This window comes from Globicephala melas, chromosome 16, assembly GCF_963455315.2.
Source record: "Globicephala melas chromosome 16, mGloMel1.2, whole genome shotgun sequence".
NCBI lineage: Eukaryota > Metazoa > Chordata > Mammalia > Artiodactyla > Delphinidae > Globicephala > Globicephala melas.
Genome location: NC_083329.1, coordinates 27787791 through 27814773, shown reverse-complemented (window position 1 = coordinate 27814773; position 26983 = coordinate 27787791). Strand labels below are relative to the sequence as shown.

Sequence of the window (26983 nt, the reverse complement as noted above, 5' to 3'; positions counted from 1 at the left end):
ATCCATCACCCAATACTATCAGTTCTACCTCCTAAATCTCTCTCTTGCCCTTACCCTCCTCCTCTTCACCCCACTGCCACAGTTCAGGCTCTTTGCCTTAGCTAATGACCCGCCTTATCCTGAGCCATGATTACTTCAACAACCTTATAACTAATAAGCATCTCTAGCACAGCCTCCCTTTAATCCATTATCCACAATGCTACCAGAGCAGTATTTCTAAAATGCTAATCTGATCATGTCATTCCCCTGCTTAAAACTTTTTAGGGTTTCTCTTTGCCAACATGATGAAATCCAAAATCGTTACTATGACATACCAAATCCTTTATTATCCAGCCACATCTCTCCTTCTGAAACTACAATCCAGTCACGCTGCATCTCCTCAAACATGCTGTTACATGTATATGTCTTTACCCATTATACTTATATATGCAAGAGCCTACCTCCTTTCACCGAGCTACTGCTACTTATCCTTTAAGGCTCATCTCAGATATCATCTCCTGCAGGAAACCTCCTCTAATCAACCCTGATCTCCAGTCAGGGTTAGATGCCTATTGTATAGTACCTCATAAATGTAGAAATTAACTGAACAAATTCCACTACAATAAAAACCAACATAGAGGAAATTTTGATATTTGTTAAATACAATTTAAGATGTATATTAATTTGCATGTGTTTGTAAATTTTAAGGTGTAAAACTTATGGGTTTTGTTTGTTTTTTTTAAATTTCAGTATATAGCAAATTAGGGCACAGACTTCACCTTTTATTTCTTCTATAACCCTTCAAAACAAATCAGTTTTTAACTGAAGGATAATATCTTGCACATACATAATACTTTACAGTTTTCAAAGCACTTTCACAAACATCCTCTCAAATACATTGCCACATACAGTCACTGAGTTAGGAAAGCTAGGTTTCAACCCCATTTTGCAGAAGAGGGAAATGAGATACAGGGAGAAAAGGTTATTTGCCTGAGGTCACTTGGTCAGTAAAGTGCCCTATCTAGAATTCAAGCCTTCCGATTCTCAATCCAGTGCTCTTTCCAGCAGAACATGCTCTGTATTCAGCAGATGTTCAACAGAATTGTTTTGCCAATGAAATAAGCAATCAGCGACCACATGCAGATGAAGGCATCATTTTCAAAGTAAATGATTTGGCCTAGCACATGGGCATCCCTCTGCCCATTCCACACCTGAACCCACAGTATCAAATTCTTTCCAATCTCTTTAATTTTAAGCAGCACTTATTTTTTCCCGTCTTTCCACACATTTTCTTGCTTCCTCTTTCCCTTCTTTGAGTTCCTTTTTTCTCTTTCATTCCTTTCTTTCACTTCCTTTTAAAGTTTTTTCTCTTTCAATTTTCTTACTTTGCCTTCCTAATTTCTTAAATTCTCACAAACTTAAAAGCTGTTGTACCATAAACATCTCAATGGCAATACCAAAACTGGAATTTATTCTGCAGCTTATTTAAAATCCAGTCTCCTAGATTTGCTAGTGATGGTTTCCTAAAATGCCTTTGTGTACTGTGAAAAATTGTCTTACCTGAAGGTCTGTGCTTTAACTGCTTATATAGATCAATGGCACGCTGTTCCCTATGAAAGAAAAAAAAAGGTTCTATATGTGAAGATAGTTTAATGACTTTAATAATCTCCAACTTGAAATGAACAACATTATTTGAATAGAGTAATGATCTCATTTTAAAGCAAGTACATATTGCCAATGAATATTTTACAGAGCATTTCACTGGGTAATAAGCAAGATCTTAAGATGCAAAGTTTAATATATTAATACTTCATATCTGCTCTGATCTACTATCACATATATAATATCCTTGCACCAGAAACACTTAAATGGGAAAAAATTATGACCTGTGATTAGAGAAAAAAATCTCAAGTTTCTAATCAAAACACTTAGGAGGTTAACCTTATTTAGGGAATCTAATAGACAATATCTTCCTTGAACCAGAAGTATGGTAAATAGGGAAATAGTTTGTAATTTAGAATACTTGAAAATTTCTTAACACTCATATGAAAAGATGCTTCGATTTAAAAAGCAAAGGTCAACCCAAAGAGTTATTTCCAAAATTTCCTGTGACTAAGAAAGAACTTCCTTTTTAAATATGATGCCAATATATTTGGGGAAAGGAAAACTGTAGAAAAGAATCACATATAGACTTAATCTGCCAGAAATACAAAGAACGAATAATCTGCTACCAAAAATTACAGACACCAACACCAACAACATGAGTTCACCCTTACAGAGATTCCATCAAGTCTCCCTGACGTCGTCCATAGGGGCTCTTCTGTAGCTCCATGATTTCAGTGTGCAGGGACATGATCTGATCCTCCAGGTATCCAATGACACCCACCTAAAATATGATGAAACACAAAAGAAATGACAGGCTCACCACCACACAACACAAAGAACTCAGAGAATGACTTGCTGCAGTAACAGAACTAAGTGATTTAACGTAAAACACTGATTTTGGTGAAGCCTTTTTATCTTTCGGATTATGACATGTAATTTTCACATGAGCACCAACTTATTCCTAGGCTTCTCTCTTTTCACTCCTGACAACAGTAGACTACTAGCATTTTCTTTTTCCTCTTGAGAAGCAAAAAGATAGAAGTGTCACTAACAAGAAAAAGTGGCCATCAAAACCACTGCATCTCAGTTCTATGATTTTCATTGCCTCTTGTTCCCAACTGCCTTGAATAAGGATGCAGAAAGATAAAGACATGGGATTCCCCAACCCAGGATACCAACTGCCCCACCCATGTCCTCAGGGAAGTGCTGGCATCAAGAAGAGCAACAACTTAGTGGGACCACAGACAGATGTACTGGGTAAGGAAGGAATCTGCCACCTAGAGAATGATTTATACCTAGTGTGACCATATAATTTATTGTCCAAACTAGCATAATTTTGAGAGTATTATTGATAATTATGGCAAGACAGGTATAAACTGAAACTGTCCCAGGTAAACCAGGAGGTCCAGCCATCCTATCTAAACCAGTCATAAAAATAACAGTGATAACTACCATCTGTTATTCGCTCCCATTTAATCTGTATAACCCTATTAAAAAAAGGTACAGTCTCTATAATATCATATGGAAACTGAAGCTCAGTGCGACTTCAATTTAGTCTCTTTTGCCCAAAGCCTTGGTTTTCATCCACTATGGTACTTCCCTCTATATATACAAAGTATCGACTAGATATTTAGCTGATATTCAGGAATGACATGAAAAATACTCTACAAAGACAGTTTCTAAGGAAGACCTCAGGAATTAATAAGCACACAAAGTGAGCTCAATGATTTTACCTCAGCATAGTGGATAGCCTTTTCTTCCATTTCTTTCCATGCTTTTAACATTTTTTCTGAGGCTAAAAAAAAAGTCTTAATTGGTTATCTCAGAAACAGCCATAGCTTTAATTACTGACCTACCCATCTCCTTGCCATATCAACATCAAAAACAGAGTTATGAGTTGAATTGTCCCCCCCAAAAGATAGCTGAAGTCCTAACTCAGTACCTCAGAATTTGACCTTATTTGGAAATAGAGTCACTGCAGATGCAATTAGCTAAATTAAGATGGACTCAATCCAGTATGACTAGTGTCCTTAGAAGAAGAGGAGAAGAGACACAGACACAGACACATGAAGGGAAAGCTCCATTTGACAACAGAGGCAGAGATTTAAGTGCTACAGCTGCAAGACAAGGAACGCCAAGGATTGCTGGCAAACCATCAGAAACTAGGAAGAATCAAGGAAGGATTCTTCTCCACAGGTTTCAGAGAGAGCACAGCCCTGCCAACACATTGATTCTGGACTTCAAGCCTCTGAAACTGTGAAATGATAAATTTCTGTTGTTTTAAGCCACGCAGTTTATAGCAACTTGTTATGGCAACCCTAGGAAGCCAACACAGATGATTTTCTCTTTAAAAAAAAAAAAAGAAAGAACATTTTAAAAGTAATACATGAACATGATCTTCTTAAAAAATCAAATACTATATTGGGGTATAAAAAGAAAAGTCTCTCTCTTCCCATCCATCCTCCACCCTCAGGGATCCCTTTGTTAGTCATTTCTAACATAGACACATATCCTTTTCTCTCACAAATGGGACCATCTCTATATACTTTTCCTTCTTTGCTTTTTTCCCCAACTTAAAACATTGCTGCCGTTAAAGACCCAAGTGATCTTTTAACATCAGCACACATAGGGCTACATCACTCTTTTTAAACAGCAGTATAAGATATACAACTGACAAGTCAAAGATAATTTGATAAAAGAATTATAATGTTTTGCCATTCATCAGAATGCCTATAATATACAAATAGAAATAAAACATCAATCATAGAACCTGCTTTAGTAGGTAAACTTATTTATCCAACTAGACACTGCTGATCATTTATTCTGAAATACACATGCCTTGCTCAAGATAAATATACAAACCAGATTTATTTCCCAAAAAAAGATTTGTTTCATGAAAGAAAATAGAAATGCTGAAGGTGACCCTTTTGGTTTATTATTTGAATTTTAACTCTGCTTTTCACATTTCCTTAGTACATCTGAAGGGAGATAAACTTGGAGTGAAATACTGAAAAACTGGAGGCTGCATACAATAAAAAACAGTGGGACTTCACGGCAGGTTGTTTGGGGGAAACAAAAACTCTGGAATTATTTGTGTTATTATTTATAGAAAGATAAGTAGTTTAAGACTTCCCAGGCTATGAAGTCACCCCAATACAGACTTTGTATCTATTTTCTAAATGAGGTTTGACAATTGCAAATTCTTAAATCATTTTTGTATTTTTCTGAAGCTGAACAATTTTAGCCCAACTGTGATGGTGGTGGTGGTGGTGGTGGTGGGGACGGGAGGTGGGGAGGGAGGGCAGGGGGGAAATAAAGTTGCTCAACTAAAGGTTAAAAAAAAAAACAACAACTAACATTCAAACCAAACAGGGTTTATGATGATCTGAGATGTCCTCTCTCTTGTTTTAGTATGAATGTAAGTGAAACAACTGGCTAAGAAGAAGGCAACATAGCAAATGGCTTTAAGAGACTAGACACTTCTTTCAAATACATTACCCAACACTTACATATCCCATAAGTCATCTGCTCACTGTATCTTTCCAAGTCAAGCTGAATGCTTTTGTGAAAAAACTCCAATTTAGCTTTCAGTTGCTGAGATGCTGAGATTAAAGTGTTCTTCATTTTTGTCAAGTTAGCATTATATCTAAGAAGACTTAACCTAAACCAGAGCAAGAAAAAAAAAAGATATAAGCATTTCAGAAACACCAGACAAAAGTTTAAAGACTCAAATCCATAAGCCTAAAGCCTATGTTTCTATGAGAAACAGCTGATCTCTAGAATCTGGTCTCTAAAGACTTCCTGCCCATGATACTCTGATAAAACAATCTTCTTATACTAGGACTGTTCAGGAACTACTGTCAAGCTTTTGCAACTAGATGGTTTCAGACCATTAGTAAGAATTCTACAAGTCTGATCAGAATATTACATTTCAAATTGGCCCAGTATATAGTATTGCATGGGATATTGACTAGTGAAAACTGGCAAAATTAATTCTTGAGCATTAATGCACATGACATTGTGCGTGTAAATAAACAAGAGAATCCACTTACATTGCTGCTCTCTGTCCCTGAAAGAGCCTGCTGTAGTCTTCTTTTAGCCCAGACACATAGTGCACTGCTTCGGCCCATACTTTACGCAGCTGTATAATTGGAAGCTGTATTTTGCTGTCCTGTACTATGTGTAAGAAGTTGGGGAAAAGAAGAGGGGAGTTACTTTTTAAGATTCTAGAGTTCATTTACTATTCTTTGTGATTTCCTGTCCACACAAATAGCATTCCCATAGATACTAGAAACAGATGCTAGAAAGAACCACTTGTTACTGTTTCATTCAGTCAATGTACATTTACCGAGCACCTGTACACCTAACATGAACCCTCCAGATACAAGGGGAAATAAAAATGAAGAAGACATAATTACTACATAATCGCAAAGCTTACAATTATTCCAGTCTTTTTTTTCCTTGCTTCTCTCCAACCTGGAATACTCTTTTTTCCTCTCCACTAATTCAAATTCTTTATTTCTCTGAAGATCTAAATCAAGTCCCACGTCCTCCACAATCTGCCACAGTCTTTTCTCCTTCTGAATAACAAATTTCATCTCCTGGACTACCAACCCAGCTTCAGGAAAACTTTATTTTTTACAGTATATGATTACAGGGTAAATAGCAGCTTAATAAGAAATGCCTTCCTCAATGTAAGACTTATGAAATTATCTACTTATGATTATCTCTTGTCTTTTCTTTGGTAAAGGGAATGCTTCTTTCTAAGACCATGGCAGGTATATATATTAAGTTCAGTGAAATTCCATTTTAACATTATAAAATTCTCCAAGATTGAAGAGAGATTCATCTCATACTTAAGGTGGCAATTATATTCTCTGTCATTCTTTTCCAATGAAAATCTTCAGAGAAAGGTCACTACACTGGATTTCATATTGAGAAAACACATTATCTGAAACAGACTTCAAAAAAATAAAGCTGTGTATTTGGAAAAATCTTTGCCTCCTCTAATAATGATTAATAGCCTCAAATAACTTTTCTTCTGTTTTTATATACCCACACTTACTCCTGAGGCTTCCTATAACAGACCAAACAAACAAAACAAAACCAAACCCACACCTTTAAAAAAAGAGTCTGGGTGAGGAGAGCCTGGAAAAATAAATCATATACTGTCAAAAATAAAGTCTGAAAAGGCCTAGAAATGATACCCCAAGTATCATGCCAAGTATCCAGATTTTGGTTTCTAATACTATTCTCAATTAAAATGAAAGGAACCAGGGCCCCTTGGAGAAATGGCCGATTCTAGGACTAGGGCAGGAAATTTAAAAGATGGTCCTGGAATACCTTGTGGTGCCAGAAAGTAAGGAAGTGCTTAAAAAACCAAAAACCGAAACACCCTTATTGATGGAGTAAGTAAAAGGGGCACAGGAAGCCAACTGAAAGAGCTCCTAATGTAAGCTCCAACAATTTGAACAAAAAAATAAATAAACTAGTATTGGATTATAATCCATAATATAAAGTAAATATCCATGAATTCAAATTGATATAATAAATAATTGAATAAATTAATAAATGGGAAAAAAGAGATAAATCTTGTGTGCAAAAGAATTCCAAATAAATTATGTAGATACTCTACCCTAAAGGAGGGGGAGCATAACTCCCACTCCTTAAGTGTGGGTTCTTGCATAGTGATTTCCTTCCACAGAGTACAGTGTGGAATGGGGGGGAAAGACTAAACTTTACAGTAGAGAAAGCTGACAAACACTACTTCAGCCAGGTAAGCAAGGCCAATACTAAGAGTCATTAATCATGTTGACAGTATGTACCCTTTACATAATGTGAAGAAAACAGCACTTGAATTCTGTGATCTTTCTCTCAAAAATCCATTTTCCTACTCATGAGAAAAAATATCAGATAAATTGCAACAGTGGGGCATCCTACAAAATATTTGACCAGTACTTTCAAGGTCATCAAAAACAAGGAAAATCTGAGAAACTATCACAACCAAGAAGAGCCTAAGGAGACATGACAACTAAATGTAATGTGGTATCCTGGATGGGATTCTGGAACAGAAAAGGGACATCAGATTAAAAACTAAAAGAAATCTGAATAAAGTATGAACTTCAGTTAATAATAATATATTGGTTCATTAATCATAACAAAAGCATCATACTAATGTTTAAGTTGTTAACAATAGGGGAAGCTATATCTGTGGGGGAGGGGAGTAACATAAGAATTCTATACTATCTGCTCAATTTTTCTATAAATCTAGAACTGCTTTAAAAAAAAACTAATGAAAAGGAAGGATTATATAATTTCAGCCCTTATGCCCAATTTTGTTCTTGATTTTATAATTTTGTGCTTGTTTTTAGTTTTGGGTAGACAGAAATTGATCACTTAACTTCTTCAAAAGAAAATAATTCTCTCAGGATAAATGAAATCATTTGAATGTTAAGCAGTATTCATAGGATAAAATGAAGTATTTGAACACGCTTAAATAATGAAGGAGAAACTAAAAAGTGGGCTTAATTAATAGTGAAGATTCATTTTTTTATATGTGAGAACCCTATCCACAGGAAAGTAAGTCTTCTCCCAAATGAGGGATCTGGTGGTGATTTAAAATCTACCTCTTCACCTTTCAAACCATACAAACCCATCTTTCACCACATATAGAAACCTGAAGCATGAGACACAGAACAGAAACACCAAAGGACCATTTCTACTAGTCATTTTGAGTCAAAATTATATTATTTCAGATTTAAAGCTCAGTCAGTAAATGAACTATACTTACCAATATAATTTACACAGTCAGATAAACTTCTGGAAGCAAATGGTCCTTCATATACAGTCTTACTTTTATCAAACAAATAAACCATATAGCTATCACAGCCCCTCTGAAAGAGAAACAAACAATTAAGAAAAAAGATCCTTGAAAATCCTAGGTTCTCTGAGTACCTAAGCACCAGATTTCCTACTTTGAAATGCCAATGGTGAAGTCAGTTTCATTAGCATACATCTCACAGATTTAAGGTCTAAACTTCTGTTTAGGAAAAATAAATAAATAACTGTAGTATGGACTAAAGTGGAAAACAATCACCAAACCCAAAAGGACAAAAGCAAAAAGTCATAACAACAATATCCATAGAATGGGAACACTATTCAGCAATCAAAAGGAATAAAGTAATGATATATGCTATGACATGAATGAATCTCAAAAATATAACAGTATGAAAGAAATCAGACACAAGAGATTATAGATTATATGTTTCCATTTATATGGAATGTTCAGAAAAGGCAAATCTATAAAGGTAGAAAGTAAATTAGTGATTTTTCTGGGGTGGACAGAATGGATATTAACAGTCAATGAGGGCTTCCCTGGTGGCGCAGTGGTTGGGAGTCCGCCTGCCGATGCAGGGGACACGGGTTCGTGCCCCGGTCCGGGAAGATCCCACATGTTGCGGAGCGGCTGGGCCCGTGAGCCATGGCCGCTGAGCCTCCGCGTCCGGAGCCTGTGCTCCGCAACAGGAGAGGCCCGCATACCGCAAAAAAAAAAAAAAAAGTCATGACCAAAATCATATTTTACCATCCATCTATCCTCTGACAGGACCTATGAGACTGCTGGTCTAATTTGAAGGTTCTAGGCTTTAGTACAAAAAGGGGAAAAAAGGGCTTCCCTGGTGGCGCAGTGGTTGAGAGTCCGCCTGCCGATGCAGGGGACGCGAGTTCGTGCCCCGCTCCGGGAAGATCCCACATGCCGCGGAGCGGCTGGGCCCGTGAGCCACGGCCGCTGAGCCTGCGCGTCCGGAGCCTGTGCTCCGCAACGGGAGAGGCCACAACACTGAGGGGCCCGTGTACCGCAAAAAAAACAAAAAAAAAAAAAAAAAAAAAGGGAGGAGGGAAGTGGCACCAAACAGAAAGTCATGCATAGTTCAAAACAACAAATGTTTCCTTTCTACCTTTTCACCTTGCAAAGCAATAAGCGTAATGAGTAGGATAAAACTAAAAGAAGAATTCTAAGATGTGGACCATCCCCCAAAGGATTCCAAGTATACATCAAAAACGCAGGGCATGCAATCTCTCTGTGACTTCTTATACTCTAGGTATATTAGAATTGTCTTACAACTCCATCCAAAACACACTGAGAGGCTGGTTTCCGAGGATCCAAAGAAATTCCCGTCTCTGAAAGAAGCTCTTGAGAACAAGTATTTATTCCAGTTTCACGCTCAATACGAGACTGTAGTGAATGAAGACTTTCATCAGGTGGTAACAGAAAAGAAATGATCTTTGCAGAAGTCATATTTAGGATGTGTACTATCTGTTTAAATAAGAAAAAAGAGAAATAAGTATTGATCGTTTGCTACATAAAAGATTCAGTGCTAGATACTAAAGAGAATTTAAGCAAAAGGCATTATCTCTGCATTAAACAAGGTTCATTCCTTTTCCAAAGTGAGATCTCCTTCTATAATTATAGAATGACAGTCTGAAAACTGAAGATAGAGTTTACTTTTCTACTGCAACAGATGTTAGTTCCAAAGAATAAAGTTTCAAAGTTCTAGGGATGTACAAAATCAAGAAATAAAACCCCCAATTTAAAAAGGTAACACTTATAGAAAAATGGTACAGATGAACTGGTTTGCAGGGCAGAAACAGAGATACAGATGTAGAGGACAAACGTATGGACACCAAGGGGGAAAGTGGCAGGGAGGGGTAGTGGCGGTGGGATCAATTGGGAGATTGGGGTTGACATATATACACTAATATGTATAAAATAGATAACTAGTAAGAACTTGCTGTATAAAAAAATAAATAAAAAAAAATTCAAAAATTCAATAAATAAATAAATAAATAAAAAGGTAACACTTATTTTGAGAAATATATCACTGACCTGGAAGGAAATGTTTATGAATTGCCTAATAGATGCCAACAAGTTAAGTGCTTTCACATAACATCCTATTAATTAGATCTTCTAATCTCCATTTTGGCAAAGACAGAAACCAGAGCTCTGAGAACTTCTTGCCTAAAGCCCCAGTGAAAGTAGCCTGATATAGGCCAAGTAAGTGTGAGACTGAGTTAGGTGGGGCTCTACCCCGGTAACCAAGGACAGCCACAGAGTTAGAGGTCAGTCTTTTGAACACAACGTAATTTTAAATCCTTTTCCTTCTACTGTCCTTAGATAAGCCATACAAAGTTAATACCTATGTTTCCCCAACGCCTTATATTGACCAGTGTATACAAATGATTAAAATTATCTCTGCTAGAAACGTTTATTACAGAAGTAAAGCACTAATTTTCTTTTAATATACAATAACCTTCTAAGTTTAAAAAAGGTGGGGGGAAGAGAAGGTAATCTTCCAAGTTGACATGGATTACAGTACAAGCATACCAGCTGAGATCTTCCATTCCATCCTGGCCTAGGCAGATTTCACACTGTGACAGTGACCACTAAGAACAATAGCAGAAATTTAGTATGAAAATCCTAAGGTGGACATTTACTTTTATACAGGGTATATTTCAAACTAGGGTGGGGTGATCATAGCATCCCACTACTAAAGCCGAGCTAGAAGGGAGCAAAAGAAAGCGTGAGGAAATACAACCTAAATTAACCTTTTTGTTCACTCAAATATTTGATAAGTACCTACTATGGTACATACTATTTAGTGTGTTGTACTAGTAATGGGTATGCAAATTGAGTAACTTACTGATCCTTGCCCTCCATAGGATAACAGTCAAATAAAAGATATTAAAGAAACATTGAAAGAACTAAAATACAATGCAAAATGCAATAGGTACTGTAATGATGTAAAATATTGTGCCAATTCCAAAGGAGATTACTTGGTGGGAGGAGAGGGATGCTTTATAAAGGACGCACTATTTGAGCTAAACTTTGAAAAGGAAGAATGATTAGAACAAGAAAAGATTAAAGAAGAAAGGTTCTTCTAGGCAGAAAACAACAAGGTAGGCAGAGACGTAGAAGGGGATGAGCATAATCAGAGAATAAAAATTACTCAGTTCAAATGTACCTAAAATGATGTCCCCTTAGGGCATAACAGGAGCTAAGCCTGGAAGTGCAGGATGAAATGAGACCAAGATAGATTCTGAATACCAATGTTAAGAGTTTGGACTTTGAAAGGGAACTATGGAAGGCTTTCTAAATTGAGAACCTGGCAAGTTCAGAATTGTTAAAACATTCAAAAGATACATCTCACAAAATAATTGGATATGTAAATTGAAGAACATGGAATAGTCAGATAGCCAAAGTTTCCGACCTAGGTAACTGGAAGGGTGACAGTGCAAGTAAGAGGCACAGGAAAAGCTGCAGAAGTAATTAACGGAGCAAATGTGCTCAGTTTTTAATGAATTATGTCTTGGATAAGTGGGACCACCAAGTGTAGTTATAAATACTCTGCAGAGAGTTGTATAGTCACAACTAAGGAGATAAATTTGGAAGTTATCCATACTCAGTTTATAGTTAAAGTTATACAACTGGAGAGACTGCCAAAGAAAAGGAAGAAAAGTAATATGGAAGAAGAGAAAGCTAAGGAGAGACTCTTAGTGGCAAAGAATGTTCAGTACACTTTTTTCAACTTTGCTACATACATAAAGTTTTTCATAATAAACAGTTGGAAAAATATGCCATTCCCTCCTTGAACAATGTAATAAACACCTCAGAAAAATGCCCTGCAATAATACCAACCTGTTTTGCAGTTCATGCTTCTGTGTGCATGACATTCCCCTGCCTGTAAATCTTTCCTCCTGCCCATTCCCAGGATTAACACTTACTTATCCTTCAAAGTTCAGTCCTATTATTACGTCTAGGAAGCATCCCTGAACTACTATGAATAGTACCCTACACATACCTTATTCTGTACAACCTCAAAATAATATTGATCTTTTAAAGAAGACATTACTGTACCTGAGCTATAAATGTGTGTGTGTGTATATATATATATTTTATATATATATATATATATATATTTGCTCAGATTCACAGATATGCAAACCGTGGTGTTGCAAACTGAACTAAAGCCTATAGACCACAAAACACATAGGAGGACTCTTTCCCCATGCTCTACAACAAGCACATGCTCACAGACCCCTTCCAAGTAAAAGTGATGCTATGATTACCATGACAAGGCTAAAAAAAATCTGAGATAAAAACCGAATTTTTTTGAAGGCAACAAAGAACTAAAGAGTGTCACCAAGTCCTGCTTGTCTAACACATTGGGGGATCATTTATTCCTTGGCACAGTAGAAGAAAACCAAATCATGATATCAGATATCTCTTCAATGTTAGCCAAGAATGACACCAACATGGCCTCAAGTTCCTATTTAAAAAAGTATATTGGGCTTCTCTGGTGGCACAGTGGTTGAGAGTCTGCCTGCCGATGCAGGGAACATGGGTTCGTGCCCTGGTCCAGGGAGATCGCACGTGCCGCAGAGTGGCTGGGCCTGTGAGCCATGGCCGTTGAGCCTGCACGTCCGGAGCCTGTGCTCCGCAACGGGAGAGGCCACAACAGTGAGAGGCCCACGTACCACAAAAAAAAAAAAAAAAAGTATATCAACATGAGAGTAAAACGTTATATGACTAGTTCTTTCTCATTTCAATTTTAGAAATGCTACCTGCTACAAGCAATCAACAAATATGAAAAGACCATAGATGAGAGTTGTTTTGGGGTATACAGCATAATAGAACCTCTCATTCATATCACTGGATACTTACTGAGAACCTGGTGCATGCCCTGCTTTGTACACAATGCTGGCATAGGGACGGTGTGGTGGTAGAGTAGACAACTGTTAATAAAAGTAGTAAAAACAATCCTAGCATTGAAAAGACAATCTGTAGAGAGAGGCATGAGTGGAAGATGAGAAACAATTAGAGAATATATAATAGTAAAAATGATTAAATGACAAACTGTGAAGTAGAGACCATTCAGAGAAAAGGAAAGTTGAATACATGCCAGTGTAGGTGAGGAGATACACAGAGATAGGTATCAGTCTGGGCAGAAGCATCTGTCGAAGCACAAAAATGCATAATGGACTTGATGGCATAAGGAGCAGTGACAAGCTGGTCCTAAGTGAAGTAAAGGGTAAGAGAAACGAAACAAGCACTTGGATGGGGTGGACCTGAAATAAGAAAGCCCCCAAAAGCCAAGCAGATCAGTTTAGACTTGACTTGGTAGGCAAGAAAGAACTGTTAAGTTTCCTGGACAGGAGAATAAAAAAGCATTTTCAGAAGATGAGACAGGCAGTTCATGTTGCATGGACTGTAGGATGGAAAGGAAATATAGAGGCATGAAAGCCAGGTAGGAACCTTCCTCACCAAACCAAATCTAGTACGATTAGACTTAAATGAATGAAATGGTACCAATATGAAAAAGGGGAAAACCCAAAAGATGCTACAAAGGAATAATCAACAAGACCATTTCAAAGTAAAACTGAGAACGCTTACTAAAGAAATAAAAATGCATCCACTCTAAGAATATCATCATCTTTTTCACATAAGCATCAGGAAAAGATTATTAAAATATATTTATGCCCATTTTCCAAATAAGTTTGTTAACTTCAATGCAAGTCTTATGAAGTAGACCCCATTCAAACTAACCTTCAAATTCAGAATGTGATCCATTAATACAAAACATCTTGGCTGCTTCAAAGTAAGATCAATAGGTCCTCCTCTCTGCTGAGGATCCCAGTTTAGCATCAACTGTAGCCAGTTTTCCATGGGTTCTACTATTAAACTAGAAAACATACAAAAATGGGATAAAACTCATTACGTTCCAATTTTCTTTTAGTTTTGTAAAAAAAGAAAAGGTAGTTTTACAGGTTGTCCATTTCCTTTGTCATTATTTGCATCATTTTATATCTTACTTTCAAATAATTCATGAAATGACACATGATAAGCCTTTTCTCCATAAAAAAACAACCCCAAACCCACATATGCAAGTTACCGGCAACTCCAACAGGTGAATCCAGTTCCATTCCCTAAGGAACCCATTCACCACAGTATCCCAAGAGTGTTCTTAGCACCTAAGCCAATCAGTTGAATGGCAGTTCTTGTTCCCACTAGACCTGTGCTGTCCATATGGTGGCCACTAGTCACAAGTGGCTATTTGCATTTACACTTAAGTTAATTAAAATTAAATAAATTTCAAATTCAGTTCTTCAGTCATACCACCCACCTTTCAAGTATTCAGATACTCATGTGGCCAGCACAGATATAAAACATTTCCATCATCACAGAAAGTTCCACTGGATAATGCTGTTTGAAACAGACAACAACTCTACTACTGTTCTTTTAAAACCCTGAAGAAACTGAGGCAAACTTCCTCAACTAAAATATACATACCTACAAAGGCTATTTGGTTGAGGTAAATGGCTACTAAACCGAACTTCTCCTGTCATCTCTTCGCATGCAAATATACACTTTGGATCCTTCTTCTTAATCTTCTCATGCCTATAAAAGCAAAAGCTACCTCAGTTGACAACCTGATTCTCACAAACACTAAGAATTTTTGCCTTTTAATTTTATCCAATTATGTGTTAAAAAGCAATTATACCATTTAAAGAAAGGTTGGGGGGGAAGTGGGCAACTGAAAATTTCCATTCCCATTAATCATACCAAAGTTCTCTCCCATTTCTTACCAGGTAAATGGCTGCAGATGATGCAAAAAAGGCCTATACCCAGCAATACACTCAAACACCATGGTCCCAAAGCTCCAATAATCAACAGTGGCTGTGTAAGGCTTATTCTCAAAGAGCTCTGGGGCCTTAAAAAGAAAAAATGCTTTAAACATCAACACTGTAAGAGAAAAGCTACATGAGTTTTGAACTATTATATTCACGACCTTCAGAAATAAGAATGAGAATCCTGTACACTTAAATTCAAAGAACCAATACATGTCTTACCAGATATTGCAATGTTCCCACAAAAGATGTACACAGACTTCCTTGATCAACATCTTTGGCATATCCTAAATCAATTATTTTATGCATAATCTGCAAAATAGTTAAGTATTAAATGGTTGAGAAATTTGAAAAGGAAAGGCAATGATGTCCTTATAAGGCTCTGGAGAGGGTGGTGGTGAAGAGCATGGGCTCTGAAATAACACAAACATGTTTCAGGCCTGAGCTCCATCACTTAAATAGCCATGTGATCTTGATGAAGTTACTTAACTTCTCTCAGTTTCCTATGTAATGGTATTACTAACAATCCCTACTTCACAGAATTGCTATTAGGATTCAATGAAATAGTGAAAATAATTTAACAGTGTCTGACATATGGTAAAAACTAAATATAGACTGGCTATTAATTTTTACTTTGGTATATTCAGAATAAGCTTGATTCATTAAAACTGGAAGGCAAAGGCAACTTCCAAACTTGTAAGAAGCATCATACCATTTTAGAGTGGATCAATGTGAGTAAACACCTATCTAACTTCAAGAATATCCTGAAGTCTCGGGATACAAAAAAACCCCAAATAGTTGGTGCAAAGCATACACAAAGAGCTTCTAAGAGAAGATGCATCATCAAGGTTTCATCACCTCCAACTGATCATTATCTTCACTACTAAGGCCACACAATCCAATTCAAGGTTTAGATTCTTGGCTTTACGTCTTTATTGGAATGGAATTTGGGCACCAGAAGCAAGAAAACTGCTCAAATTACTTTGATAAAAATATACGTTCCAGGAATCAATTCACAATTTCTGGTTCTTCTCAAGCTGACTCTTTCAGGAATCTGAGAATTCAAGGTTTTGAATTTTAATTAAATATAGAACTTAGGACTTTTGGGGAGGAGAAAGAGTTTTGTTTTGTTTTTCTTAAATAAGAAACATACTTTAAACATATTTTTTTCTTAAAGCAGACCGAGGATGTGTGTGTTTTTTGGATGTGCTTCGTAAGGATTAACAAATTACTTACTCACTGCCTACTACCTCTGCTAGATACTGTGCTGGAAAAAAGAAATGAACAAGACAGGTGTAGTCCTTCTCTAATGGAGCTAACTGTATTAGCAGAGGAGACAAACAGCTAAACACAAAACCACACTTCAGTGTAGTGAGGGCTGGGATGAAGTATAGAATGCTATGGAGGGCACCAAACCTCAAAGACTAAACTACATCATGGAGACTCTATTCGATTGGCATGAACATTTCTTCAGGTTTTACCTACCTTTCCACCAACATCCTGAAGAACTATGTTTTCAGGTTTTAGATCACGATGTATAATTTTGTTTTCATGCAAATATCGTATCCCAGATCCTAAATAAAGTTTAAAATGTATTTTCAGGTAATAAACAACACTGAATTAAAAAAAATTCATCTCACATTTTGTACAGATCTGCTCTGATGCTCGAATTTATATGGACCATAACTACATGATTAATGATTTAATAGAAGCTCAGATTTTCTCCACAGAAAATACAGTAACAAATACTGCAGAATTGTAACATGTATTCATTTAACTTATGAAAATTAATATTAAAAAGAAATGGAACAAGCAATTGAGAAAATCCCTGTATTTATCATTGGAGCCTTTCCTTCCGACCTAGATCACCCTCTTCAACTAGACTTTTGCCTCCATGACCTAAGAAAAGAAGCAAAATCAAAATATACAGAGAAACATAGTCTGGGCTTTTGAACTTCCTCCAAGGGCCTACGTCCTTGTTATTTTAGGAACTTTGCAGGAGTAATTATGATTAAAAAGAGACTTCACCCTAAAAGAACCTGGGCCCATGAGATGCAATGCCCCTGGTAAATAAAGTTACTATGTTAATCAGGGAGGGAGCAGGAGTACAACTCAATAAGGTCATTTCACACCGTTTTTTTTTTTCTGGCAATTGGAACATCTATTAGTCAAATGGACACCTAGCCAAACACAAAAAATAAAACCCAAAATATCCTAATTTTAACTTAGCATCAACGGTAATAGTTAAATTTTTCTAATAATTTCTTACAGATAAAAAATTTCTTATAAAGTTTCTTATAGTTAAAAACCTATGCTTTGTACAGTACATCAACAATTCTCCTAATTCCCAAGTAGTATATAGAATCTTTTATAGACCAAAGGGGCATTAAATTATGATGGCATTTTCATATTGATTACATACCTATATCACTCAGTAAAGAAAGTATCTGGCTTTCTTTAAGTCCACAGCAATTTTCTGGTTTGTTGAGTAGCTAAAGAAAAAAAGAGTCTAAAAATGTATATTGCCAATATTGCTGGGCAGTAATACCGATATATTAATCATTAATCATTATACTCTGAGAGAATACTCAAATAAGAAAATAAGTCATGATTAAGAAAATATAAGGAGGAAAATTACCAAATCCATACTGAGGACATGCAAATTTCATGACAAGGTTTATACAAGTAAAGATAAAGGGAGAAAGTTTTTGAAATCGAAAAAGTTGAAAAATCTCACAGATAAATATGTAAAGATAGCCATATGGTAGGTTTAAAATGAGATCAGAAAGAAAGATTTGCAACAGAGAAAACAACTTATTAATAAACCTTTAAACACTGATACTGTGGACTAAAACCATCAATACAGTCCCATCCTGAAAACACCACCACCAATAATAAAAAATGCATGTTGTAAATTAGGGGTCAGCAAATATTCCCTGCAAAGGGCCAGAAAGTAAGTACTTTAGGCTTTGCAGGCCATATAATCTGTCACAATTACTCAACTCTGCTGCTATAGTAAGAAAGCAGCCACAAAAGCAGAGAACAGGCCATACACTCCTGACTCTTACTCTACTGTATTGAGTGGGATTCGAACACTGCTAAAGTTCATGATTTACTATCTCATCATCTCAAAACATCCACACTACCTTCCGGAGATCTCCTCCAGAACAATATTCCATTGCTAGAAGAGGCACATCATTAATCAAAAAATTCAATTCCTCAGGAACATCACAGGCTTTTACAACATTGGCGTGGTTCAACCTAACAAGGGGAAAACATTATAATAAAAAATTTGTTTCCAATGAAAAGGAACTGAGTTTGAAATGGTAGTTAATTGGGGGGCAGTGAGGGGAAGAATGGCTGACATTATTTATAATATTCTAATCTCTCATTTGTATAATTAAAAATTAATACTTGTTAAAAAGAAAATCTAGATTAAAATACTATCACAATTACTACTATTACATTTTTATATGCCAAGTAGTAAGCACTTTACATACATTAACTCATTTACTTATCACAATAATCCTACTATAGGTAGATTTTTTAAGAGTTTCATCACACAGGAGAAAACTGAAGCACAAATTGGTTAAGTAACATAAGATCACACAGCGAGTAAGTGGTCAAGTAAGGATTCAAATCTGGCAGTCTGGCTCCAAAGCCTATATCATACTACCTCTCCCATAATCACTTACAGTGTCACCCAGCTGTGATCACTATTAAAATTTTGGCATATTTCCTCCCAGTTTTTAATTTGTGCACAAATACATTTTTTTCAATAAATATCAAATCACATTATATATTATTTCCTAACATCTTTTTTTAACCTTAGCAATATATCATCCCATCATCATCATCATCATCATGCAGTGGATCTCAAAACTGGAATAGATTCCCAGGGCCTAGGGACCTAAAGAAACAGAATTTCCATGTGTAGGGCCTGAGGATTTATATTGTTAACAAGCTTTCCTAGTGATTCTGCCACACAGCCAAGTTTGAGAACCATTATAGTGCATCAAGAACACTTTAGTCAGAAAGTACTTATTTCAAATCCAGACTCTTACTGCCTACCAGTTGTATGACTCTATAAGCTTCAACTTCCTGCTTTATAACAGAGATAATGCCTAAACTCAGGGTTGTTGTGACAACTAGAAGAATTATTTGCAAGTACATATTAGCACACTACCCATGGAGGTTTTAAAATATGTCCACTTCTCCCTTCAAAAGCTTAATTCTCTTTCCCTTGAGTAGAGGCTGTATTTAGTGACTAATTTCTAACAAATAGAAGTTATTTGTAGGACTTCCCTGGTGGCGCAGTGGTTTAGAATCCGCCTGCCAATGCAGGGAACACAGGTTTGATCCCTGGTCCGGGAAGATCCTACATTCCGTAGAGCAACTAAGCCTGTGTACCACAACTACTGAGCCTCCACTCTAGAGCCTGCAAGCCACAACAGCTGAGCCCATGTGCCACAACTACTAAAGCCCGCGTGCCTAGAGCCCGCGCTCTGCAACAAGAGAAGCCACTTCAATGAGAAGCCTGTGCACCACAACCAAGGGTAGCCCCTGCTCGCCACAACTAGAGAGAGCCCGCGTGCAGCAAGAAAGACCCAATGCGGCCAAAAATAAATAATAAAATAAAATAAATACATTTATAAAAAAATTATTTGTAAAGGATGGAGTGTTACTTCTGAGGAAAGATCATAAAGATATGTCAGCTTTCAACTTGCTCTCTCTCTCAGATCACTGACTTCGGAGAAAGCTAGCTGACATGTCATGAAGACATTCAAACTTCCCTGTGGACAGGCCCATATGGTGAGGAACCGATGCCTCTAACAAACAGCCACTAAATAAGCTTGGAAGTGGATACTCCAGCCCCACTCAAGCCTCTGGAAGACTGCAGCCCCAGTCAACATTTTGAGATGTTTCAGAAGGGATATCCTGAGTCAAAACCACCCACCTAAGTCATTCCCAAATTCCTAAACCACAGAAACTGTGAGATACCAAGTTTGTTGTTTTCAGCCACTAACTTTGAAGATAATTTTTTACAAAGCAATAGATACACTGTTTAACAAAGTAGGTGAGAGTAAAGAAATGAGAGTAGTGATTGTTATTTAACTATAAAGTGTAATAGACGAGCACTGCCCAAGATCTAGAAGAAACAGATTCTGCTCTCAGAAAGCTGAGTCTGATAATACGTAGCTGACTTTTTAAACTAAACCTACCTAAGCATGATGTGATGTTATTACTTGAAATAGAACACATATATTTAATGAGAAAGAGAAAAATATGTTCATCAAAATATCCTAAGAAGAATGGATTCCTAGCCTCCTTCCCTATGATGACATCTGGATGGGCTGCAAAACTGGGGAAACTTAAGTCATCAAGTACACTTACTTCTTCATGATCTGGATTTCATGGCACCACCGTTCTCTGTTTTTGGTGCTTAGCTCCAAGCGACAAGACTTAATTGCTATTTTGAGATCAAGTTCCTGCCAAAATAGAAAGTCAACAGAAAATTATAAATTAGGTTCTTGTGCAGATTTACTTGCTAAGAAAGAAATGCCAACCTGGGGAAACAAAACTCTTTAGCTTTACTAATTAAACATATTTATCTACAGTTCTCTTGAGCCAATGCTTTTGCCAGGTAAACCATGAGACTATTAAACTAATGCTTTAAAACTGACCTTCAAACACACCAAAGCACACAAGCAAAAAGTCACTGAGGCTGATCCTATAACAGATCTCTTCAGAACACTGTCTCATATATACTGCTAGAATAATACAAAGGCCCTGTCTCCCCAGTAAACTCTTTTTTGAATTTAGTCAAGACAGCTAACAAGGGCCCCAGGCTCCAGCATAACTAGAATGAGGAGAATAACGCAGGGCTCCCAAGCTCAACAGCAAGAAATAGTTTTAATATGACCAAACCTAGGGCTTCCCTGGTGGCGCAGTGGTTAAGAGTCCTCCTGGGGCTTCCCTGGTGGCACAGTGGTTGGGAGTCCGCCTGCCGATGCAGGGGACACGGGTTCGTGCCCCGGTCCGGGAAGATCCCACATGCCGCGGAGCGGCTAGGCCCGTGAGCCATGGCCACTAAGCCTGCGCGTCCGGAGCCTGTGCTCCGCAATGGGAGAGGCCACAACAGTGAGAGGCCCACGTATCGGAGTCCGCCTGCCAATGCAGGGGACGCGGGTTCAAGCCCTGGTCCAGGAACATCCCACATGCCACGGAGCAACTAAGCCCGTGCTCCACAACTACTAAGCCTGCACTCTAAAGCCCGCAAGCCACAACTGCCAAGCCCACGTGCCACAACTACTGAAGCCTGCGCGCCTAGAGCCCATGCTCTGCAACAAGAGAATGAGAAGCCCCCGCACCGCAAGGAAGAGGAGCCCCTGCTCGCCGCAACTAGAGAAAGCCGGCACACAGCAACAAAGACCCAACACAGCCAAAGATAAAAATAAATTTATTTTTAAAAAAATGACCAAACCTAATAAAAAAAAACTCCAAAATTAGTTCCTAATCTTTGCATTCCAAATGACATTAAAAAATCTTAACAATGATTGTATATTTCCATATCTATAAAATGAACCTAACAGCTCTTGCCTCTATGACTAGTAATTCAGCCAATTCTAACGGAAATCAAACCCAACCTGATGCACATTACAGGAAGTAGCCAGATCTCATCACATTCTGGCAACAGTAATAATGCAGCCCAGGAACAGGAAGCAAGACAGCTTGTATGGGATGGTCTGAAATGGGGGATAGCTAGAGATAAGACAGCTGATGTATAGAGAGAGAGTAAGGAACTAGGACAGACTACAATCCAACCTAACCACTATCCTCCCTCCCTCCAACCTTTTGTTTTGCGTAGGTACCCGGTTGTTGCTAGGTCCCATGTAAGCTTTTACTACCAGGGAGTCAATCTAACCATGAAAAACATTAAGTCCTAAATGATCATATATGAATAAGGCAGGAAGCTATCTATTTCGAAAAGATCCCACCCTATAGGATCCTTCAACTTCTCAGTTTATATTTCACCTACTCTGTGAAGGCCTTCTTCACTCTACCTTTTCATAAAGAACGTTCTATGGAAAGTTTATGGATGTCCAGCAAAACAAAAAAAAGAAGAGTTCTGTGTTTAAAAAAAAAAAGGTAATATTCGGGAGATGGATGGTGGTGATGGCTGCACAAAATGTGAAGGTACTTAATGCCACAGAACTGTACACCTAAAAATGGTTAAAATGGCAAATGTTATGTATATTTAACCACAAAAAAAAATTGGAAAATACTAAGTTAAATTAGTTTCTTTACTATAGGACTTCACAGAGCTTTTAATATGCTAATGTGGGTTATGACTCTCCAAATGAATAAATATTATATGCAGCATTTATACAACGTACTGATCACTGTGTCCTTTTTTCAAAGCATTTCACAAGGTTAGTTTTTCCAAACACGTTTTGAGATGTGCCACCCTATTCCCTAGGAAGAGTTCTTTGGTTATTTTGCCATGCTTCCACATCACTTTACCAATACCTTCATTATATAGGGTACCAAATTGTACCTAAAGTGTCTACTTTTCCCACTAGGCTTGAAATTTCCTTGAGGGTAGAAAATACTGTTTTTGTTGATTCTGGTACCATCAGCACCCAGCACAGTAATTAGCTAAATAAACCATCTCACATCCTTTTCCCTTTCTCGTTGTGATTTAAGAAGCATAGGTGAAATATTGAGACGTGGCTTCCACCAAAACACAAGGATCTTGAAAGCTGTAAACTCAAAGCTGTAAGTGAAAAGGTAATGATGCTGTTTCCAAGTCTTATGACAGAGGATTTCTTCTCTTCTCACTACAGACTCAGTTGTCAAACGTCCCAGTTCTGGGGAAGGGTCACTGTGGACATCTGGAAAGTTCCTGAGAGATTTCTAAGATTCTAGAGGAACCCAAATCTCTTCCATTTAAAAAGTGATGAATTCCATAGAGACAGAAAGTAGAATGGTGGTTGCCAGAGGTTGGGGGGAGGAGGAAATGGGGGCAGAGGGGTGTGTTATTATTGTTTAAAGGGTACAAAGTTTCAATTTGGGAAGATGAAAATGTTCTGGAAATGGATGGTGATGACTGTTGCACAACAATGTAAACGTACGATGCTACGAACTGTACACTTAAAAATGGTTAAAATGGTAAATTTTATGTTATATATTATACTTTACCACAATTTTTTAAAAAAATTGATGTATTCATCCATCCCCAGCCAGGGACCAAGCAAAGCAGTCACATAAGCATGCTAGCATGCATACTTCTTTTTCTTATGACCAGACTGAGGGGCAGGTTTAGATAACAAGACCACAGTCAATATTCTGCTGGAAGTATTCGGCTCCCTCTCTTTACTCTTTGAGTGCCTTATGTCTGATGGTGAAAATTATTAAATTTACTACTTGTCTGGCTGTCAAAGTACTTAATGCCTTAGTCCTTCACCTTCCTTTCTCCCTGTCTCCGAGATTCCCTCCTATGCTCTATCTAGAAACCTGCTTCACAAAATGTCCTCAGTTATATCAGTGACATTTGTCATTGCAACTGCCACACAAACAAGCCTATTCCTCCCAGGTAGATTCCCATCTACCCTACCTCCCACCCTATATGGTGGGCTCTCTACTCACACCCATATTTCTTAGGACAGCAAATCATGCTTTCTCCTCTTCAACCCACTTCTTAATTCATAGGCCCATGCAAGCATTTTAGTAATACCTTAACTGTTCATCTTGTCCCATCTGTTTTTCCACACAGATTTATCTTTTACAAAAAATCTTTGAGAACACCACTTTTACCTTGACATTTCCTTTTTTAATGTCAATTAATGATGATGAAGATGATGACAATAGCAACAACACAGCAGCAGCAGGAGCTAACATCTGAGGGCTTACCATGGGCCAGGTACTCTATTTAGCTTTAGACACATCATTACCTTATTTAACTCTCAAACAGACCCATGATGTACATACATTATTATAAACATTTCATACATGACAAAACAAAAGCTATACTGCAGGGATTATTATTCCAGGGTCTATAAACCTAACAGGTCTGTGAATGTCCTTCAAAAGAGCATGGACCCCCTCAAATGGCAATGCATAGAGTTGTGTGGGTGTGCATCTGTGCATTTGTCTGGGGAAAGGGTTCATAACTTTTATTGGTGTATCAAAAGACTGGCTCAAACATGATTGTTAGCTGCTGCTACAATGGTTAAACATTTTCAGTTAAATCAAAGCACAACTCCCAAGTCTGATGTTGACTGTCTTCCACCTGCTAGAGCACCTCACCCTCAATCTATCTCCTTCCCTTGTGAAGCCATGATCATTTTTACCAGCTGATCCTCATTTGTTCATTACCTAGAACGCGTCCCCAATTCCGAAGCCTACCCAATGCGTCCAAAAGCTTAACTGTGGACACACCATGACACCGTCCTTACCTACTCCAAGAACTACAGACATCACAGGCCTCCAAGTACACACATGAACACACATTCCAACAGGCAGGCCCATCTTCTCCCACACTTATGCTCATAACACACACTCTGATGTGCGTCTGCCTTACACACCCTGACCCTGCATTCAGAGGGACACACACGAACCCGTCACGCTCAGTAAACACTTTGTCACATTTTGACAGTCATAACAAAAGTTCCCCATAATAGCTCTACCTCACACACACTGACCAGGACCTCTGGTACAACCTCGGACTCACACACCAGGTTCACAAACACAACTTGTGCGCTCTCTCTCTTACACACACACAGACACACACATACACGCTCACTGGCCCACAATACTGCCCAAGGTCTCACCACTAATCTCTCACATACTGACAGTCACTGTGTTCCACAGGCGCCCTGACGAACACCCACCGCCGCTCCCTCGCGCGCCCCGCCTCACCCGATGTTGGTACAGGGAAACATTCCCGAAGCCGCCGGTGCCCAGCCGCTCCCGCATCTCCCAGGGCCCGCCCGCGCCCGGCCGCAGCCCCGGGGGCCGCTCCATGGGGCGGGAGGGCTAGAGTCCTCAGGTCCCGCCACTGTTCCGAGGCCGGTTCCGGGCTGCCGAGGCTCGCGGGTCTCTCTTCTCGCGAGAGGGTGCGTCACTTCCGGTAACTGCGGCAGGAGAAAAACCCCGCCCCAACTTCTCCCGGGGGCCGCAGGGGCCCGCAGGAGCCCAGCCGGGGAAATGGTGGTGAGAGGACGCGAGCGTTTTCAATCCATTCTAAGTGCCCCGGGAATTTTCGTGACTGAGAGAACCCACATGTGTTTTTCCAGTCTTCAAAAATATAAGATCCCTCCAAACCCTTCATTCCCTTTAAATCAGTTTCCAAACCAGTCTTTCCCGTATTCGTCTTTTCTAAACGTCACGTCGTCTCCACCCCTGTCTACACTTCACGTTTCTTCAGACCTCTGCCATCTATCCTCCAGCTTCACCACCCGCTGAGGTGGCACTGGCAAAGGCCACCAAGGATTTGAATATTGCGAAATCCGTAGAACTAGAAAGAATTCTGCACTAACAGGCCCACTGATGCATTAGGCTTCATAGTTCTTTTTCTTCTCTTAAATGATTAATCATCTTCCATTGACAGGTCAGCTCTTCTTTTGCTTGACTTCCTATACACCTGTTCCAGGATCTCCCCTATAACCCCAAACAACTCAAGGATGTGACGCTGTTCCGGAGTAAAGAATGCTCCTCCTGACTTCGGGAGCTTTTCCCTAAACGCCCTCACTGAGCTTGTTGTCAGGCATACCCCCAGTTGTGGGTTTGCCAGCTCGGTAGTTCCTCATTGTGGGGATTGTTTCCCATGAGCAATGCAGGGCTGCAGGGGCAAGCTTCCGAATGCTATTGGTGCAACAAGAAGTGTTTGAGTGGCAGATTGCCTTAGAATAGGGGAACCAGCTCCCCGTTTTCACTTTGAGTTCGTTGTATGCTTCACGGAACTTGGGGATCTCATCAATCACTCCAAGATATAACATCAGCATGGAATTAAATTCTCTAAAGAAATGTGTCAGCTGTATTGTGTGGTCATTTGAACCTCACTTGAGATTATGTGCACTTGAACCATCATTTGCGCAGCCCGGCCTATAAGCTACATAGAATTCCAGCTAACACCTTGTGACACATGACTGTGCCACAACAGATGTAGCATGTTGAGACTTCTCAAGGTGGATACAGCATGTGCACCAGAGCAGTGCTACTGGCTGCTTTGAAAGCACTGAATAGGCTTTGGCAGAGCAATGTCTGTTGTCACCAGAATCTCTGAATATTGCAATGAGAATGTTGAACACTGTATGATACAAAACGAGTCGTGTTGTAGTTGTTCATCAGTAACCTGTGTGTGGAATCAGAGATTCTGGTTTCCCATATGTGCTTGCTAGCCATGGAGCTGGAGCATCAGACTTGGAAGTGGCAAATGGTACCTCCAAAAACATGTCCCTTAGAGCTGGGCAGACTGCACAGATGATTGTGGCAGCTTGTTCTAATAGTATGAAGCCCTCACTTGCTAGGTGTACAGCATCCAGCTCTGGAGTGTATCTGATTTCCACAGGTGGGGCCAAAATCCCATAATTCTCACTTGGAAGAGCTGCGAAGGGATGCTGAGGACCTGAAGACCCTGAAGCGGCCATCTTCGCAGGAACTGGGTTGTTTCCCATAGTTCACTTTTTGAGGTTTTTCTGAATTAAAAAAAATC

General features: G+C 38.6%; 1 protein-coding gene across 2 annotated transcripts in view; it reads right to left on the bottom strand.

The window, feature by feature from the left end:
• Positions 1-25353, bottom strand: part of CHUK (component of inhibitor of nuclear factor kappa B kinase complex) — a 35161-nt gene extending 9808 nt beyond the window's left edge. For both annotated transcript variants that reach the window (XR_009559308.1, XM_030865334.2), the window contains exons 1-16: positions 25189-25353; positions 20662-20756; positions 18414-18528; positions 17690-17759; positions 16753-16841; positions 15490-15579; positions 15226-15350; positions 14930-15037; positions 14186-14321; positions 9704-9898; positions 8375-8477; positions 5637-5760; positions 5094-5245; positions 3318-3379; positions 2256-2365; positions 1540-1589 (exon numbers count right to left, since the gene is read on the bottom strand). Coding sequence is in view for 1 of the 2 variants with exons in the window: in XM_030865334.2 (XP_030721194.1) it covers positions 1540-1589; positions 2256-2365; positions 3318-3379; positions 5094-5245; positions 5637-5760; positions 8375-8477; positions 9704-9898; positions 14186-14321; positions 14930-15037; positions 15226-15350; positions 15490-15579; positions 16753-16841; positions 17690-17759; positions 18414-18528; positions 20662-20756; positions 25189-25293 (1729 nt within the window). In the remaining variant the exon portion in view is untranslated. The remainder of the gene's footprint in view (positions 1-1539; positions 1590-2255; positions 2366-3317; positions 3380-5093; positions 5246-5636; positions 5761-8374; positions 8478-9703; positions 9899-14185; positions 14322-14929; positions 15038-15225; positions 15351-15489; positions 15580-16752; positions 16842-17689; positions 17760-18413; positions 18529-20661; positions 20757-25188) is intronic.
• Positions 25354-26983: the final 1630 nt, after the last annotated feature.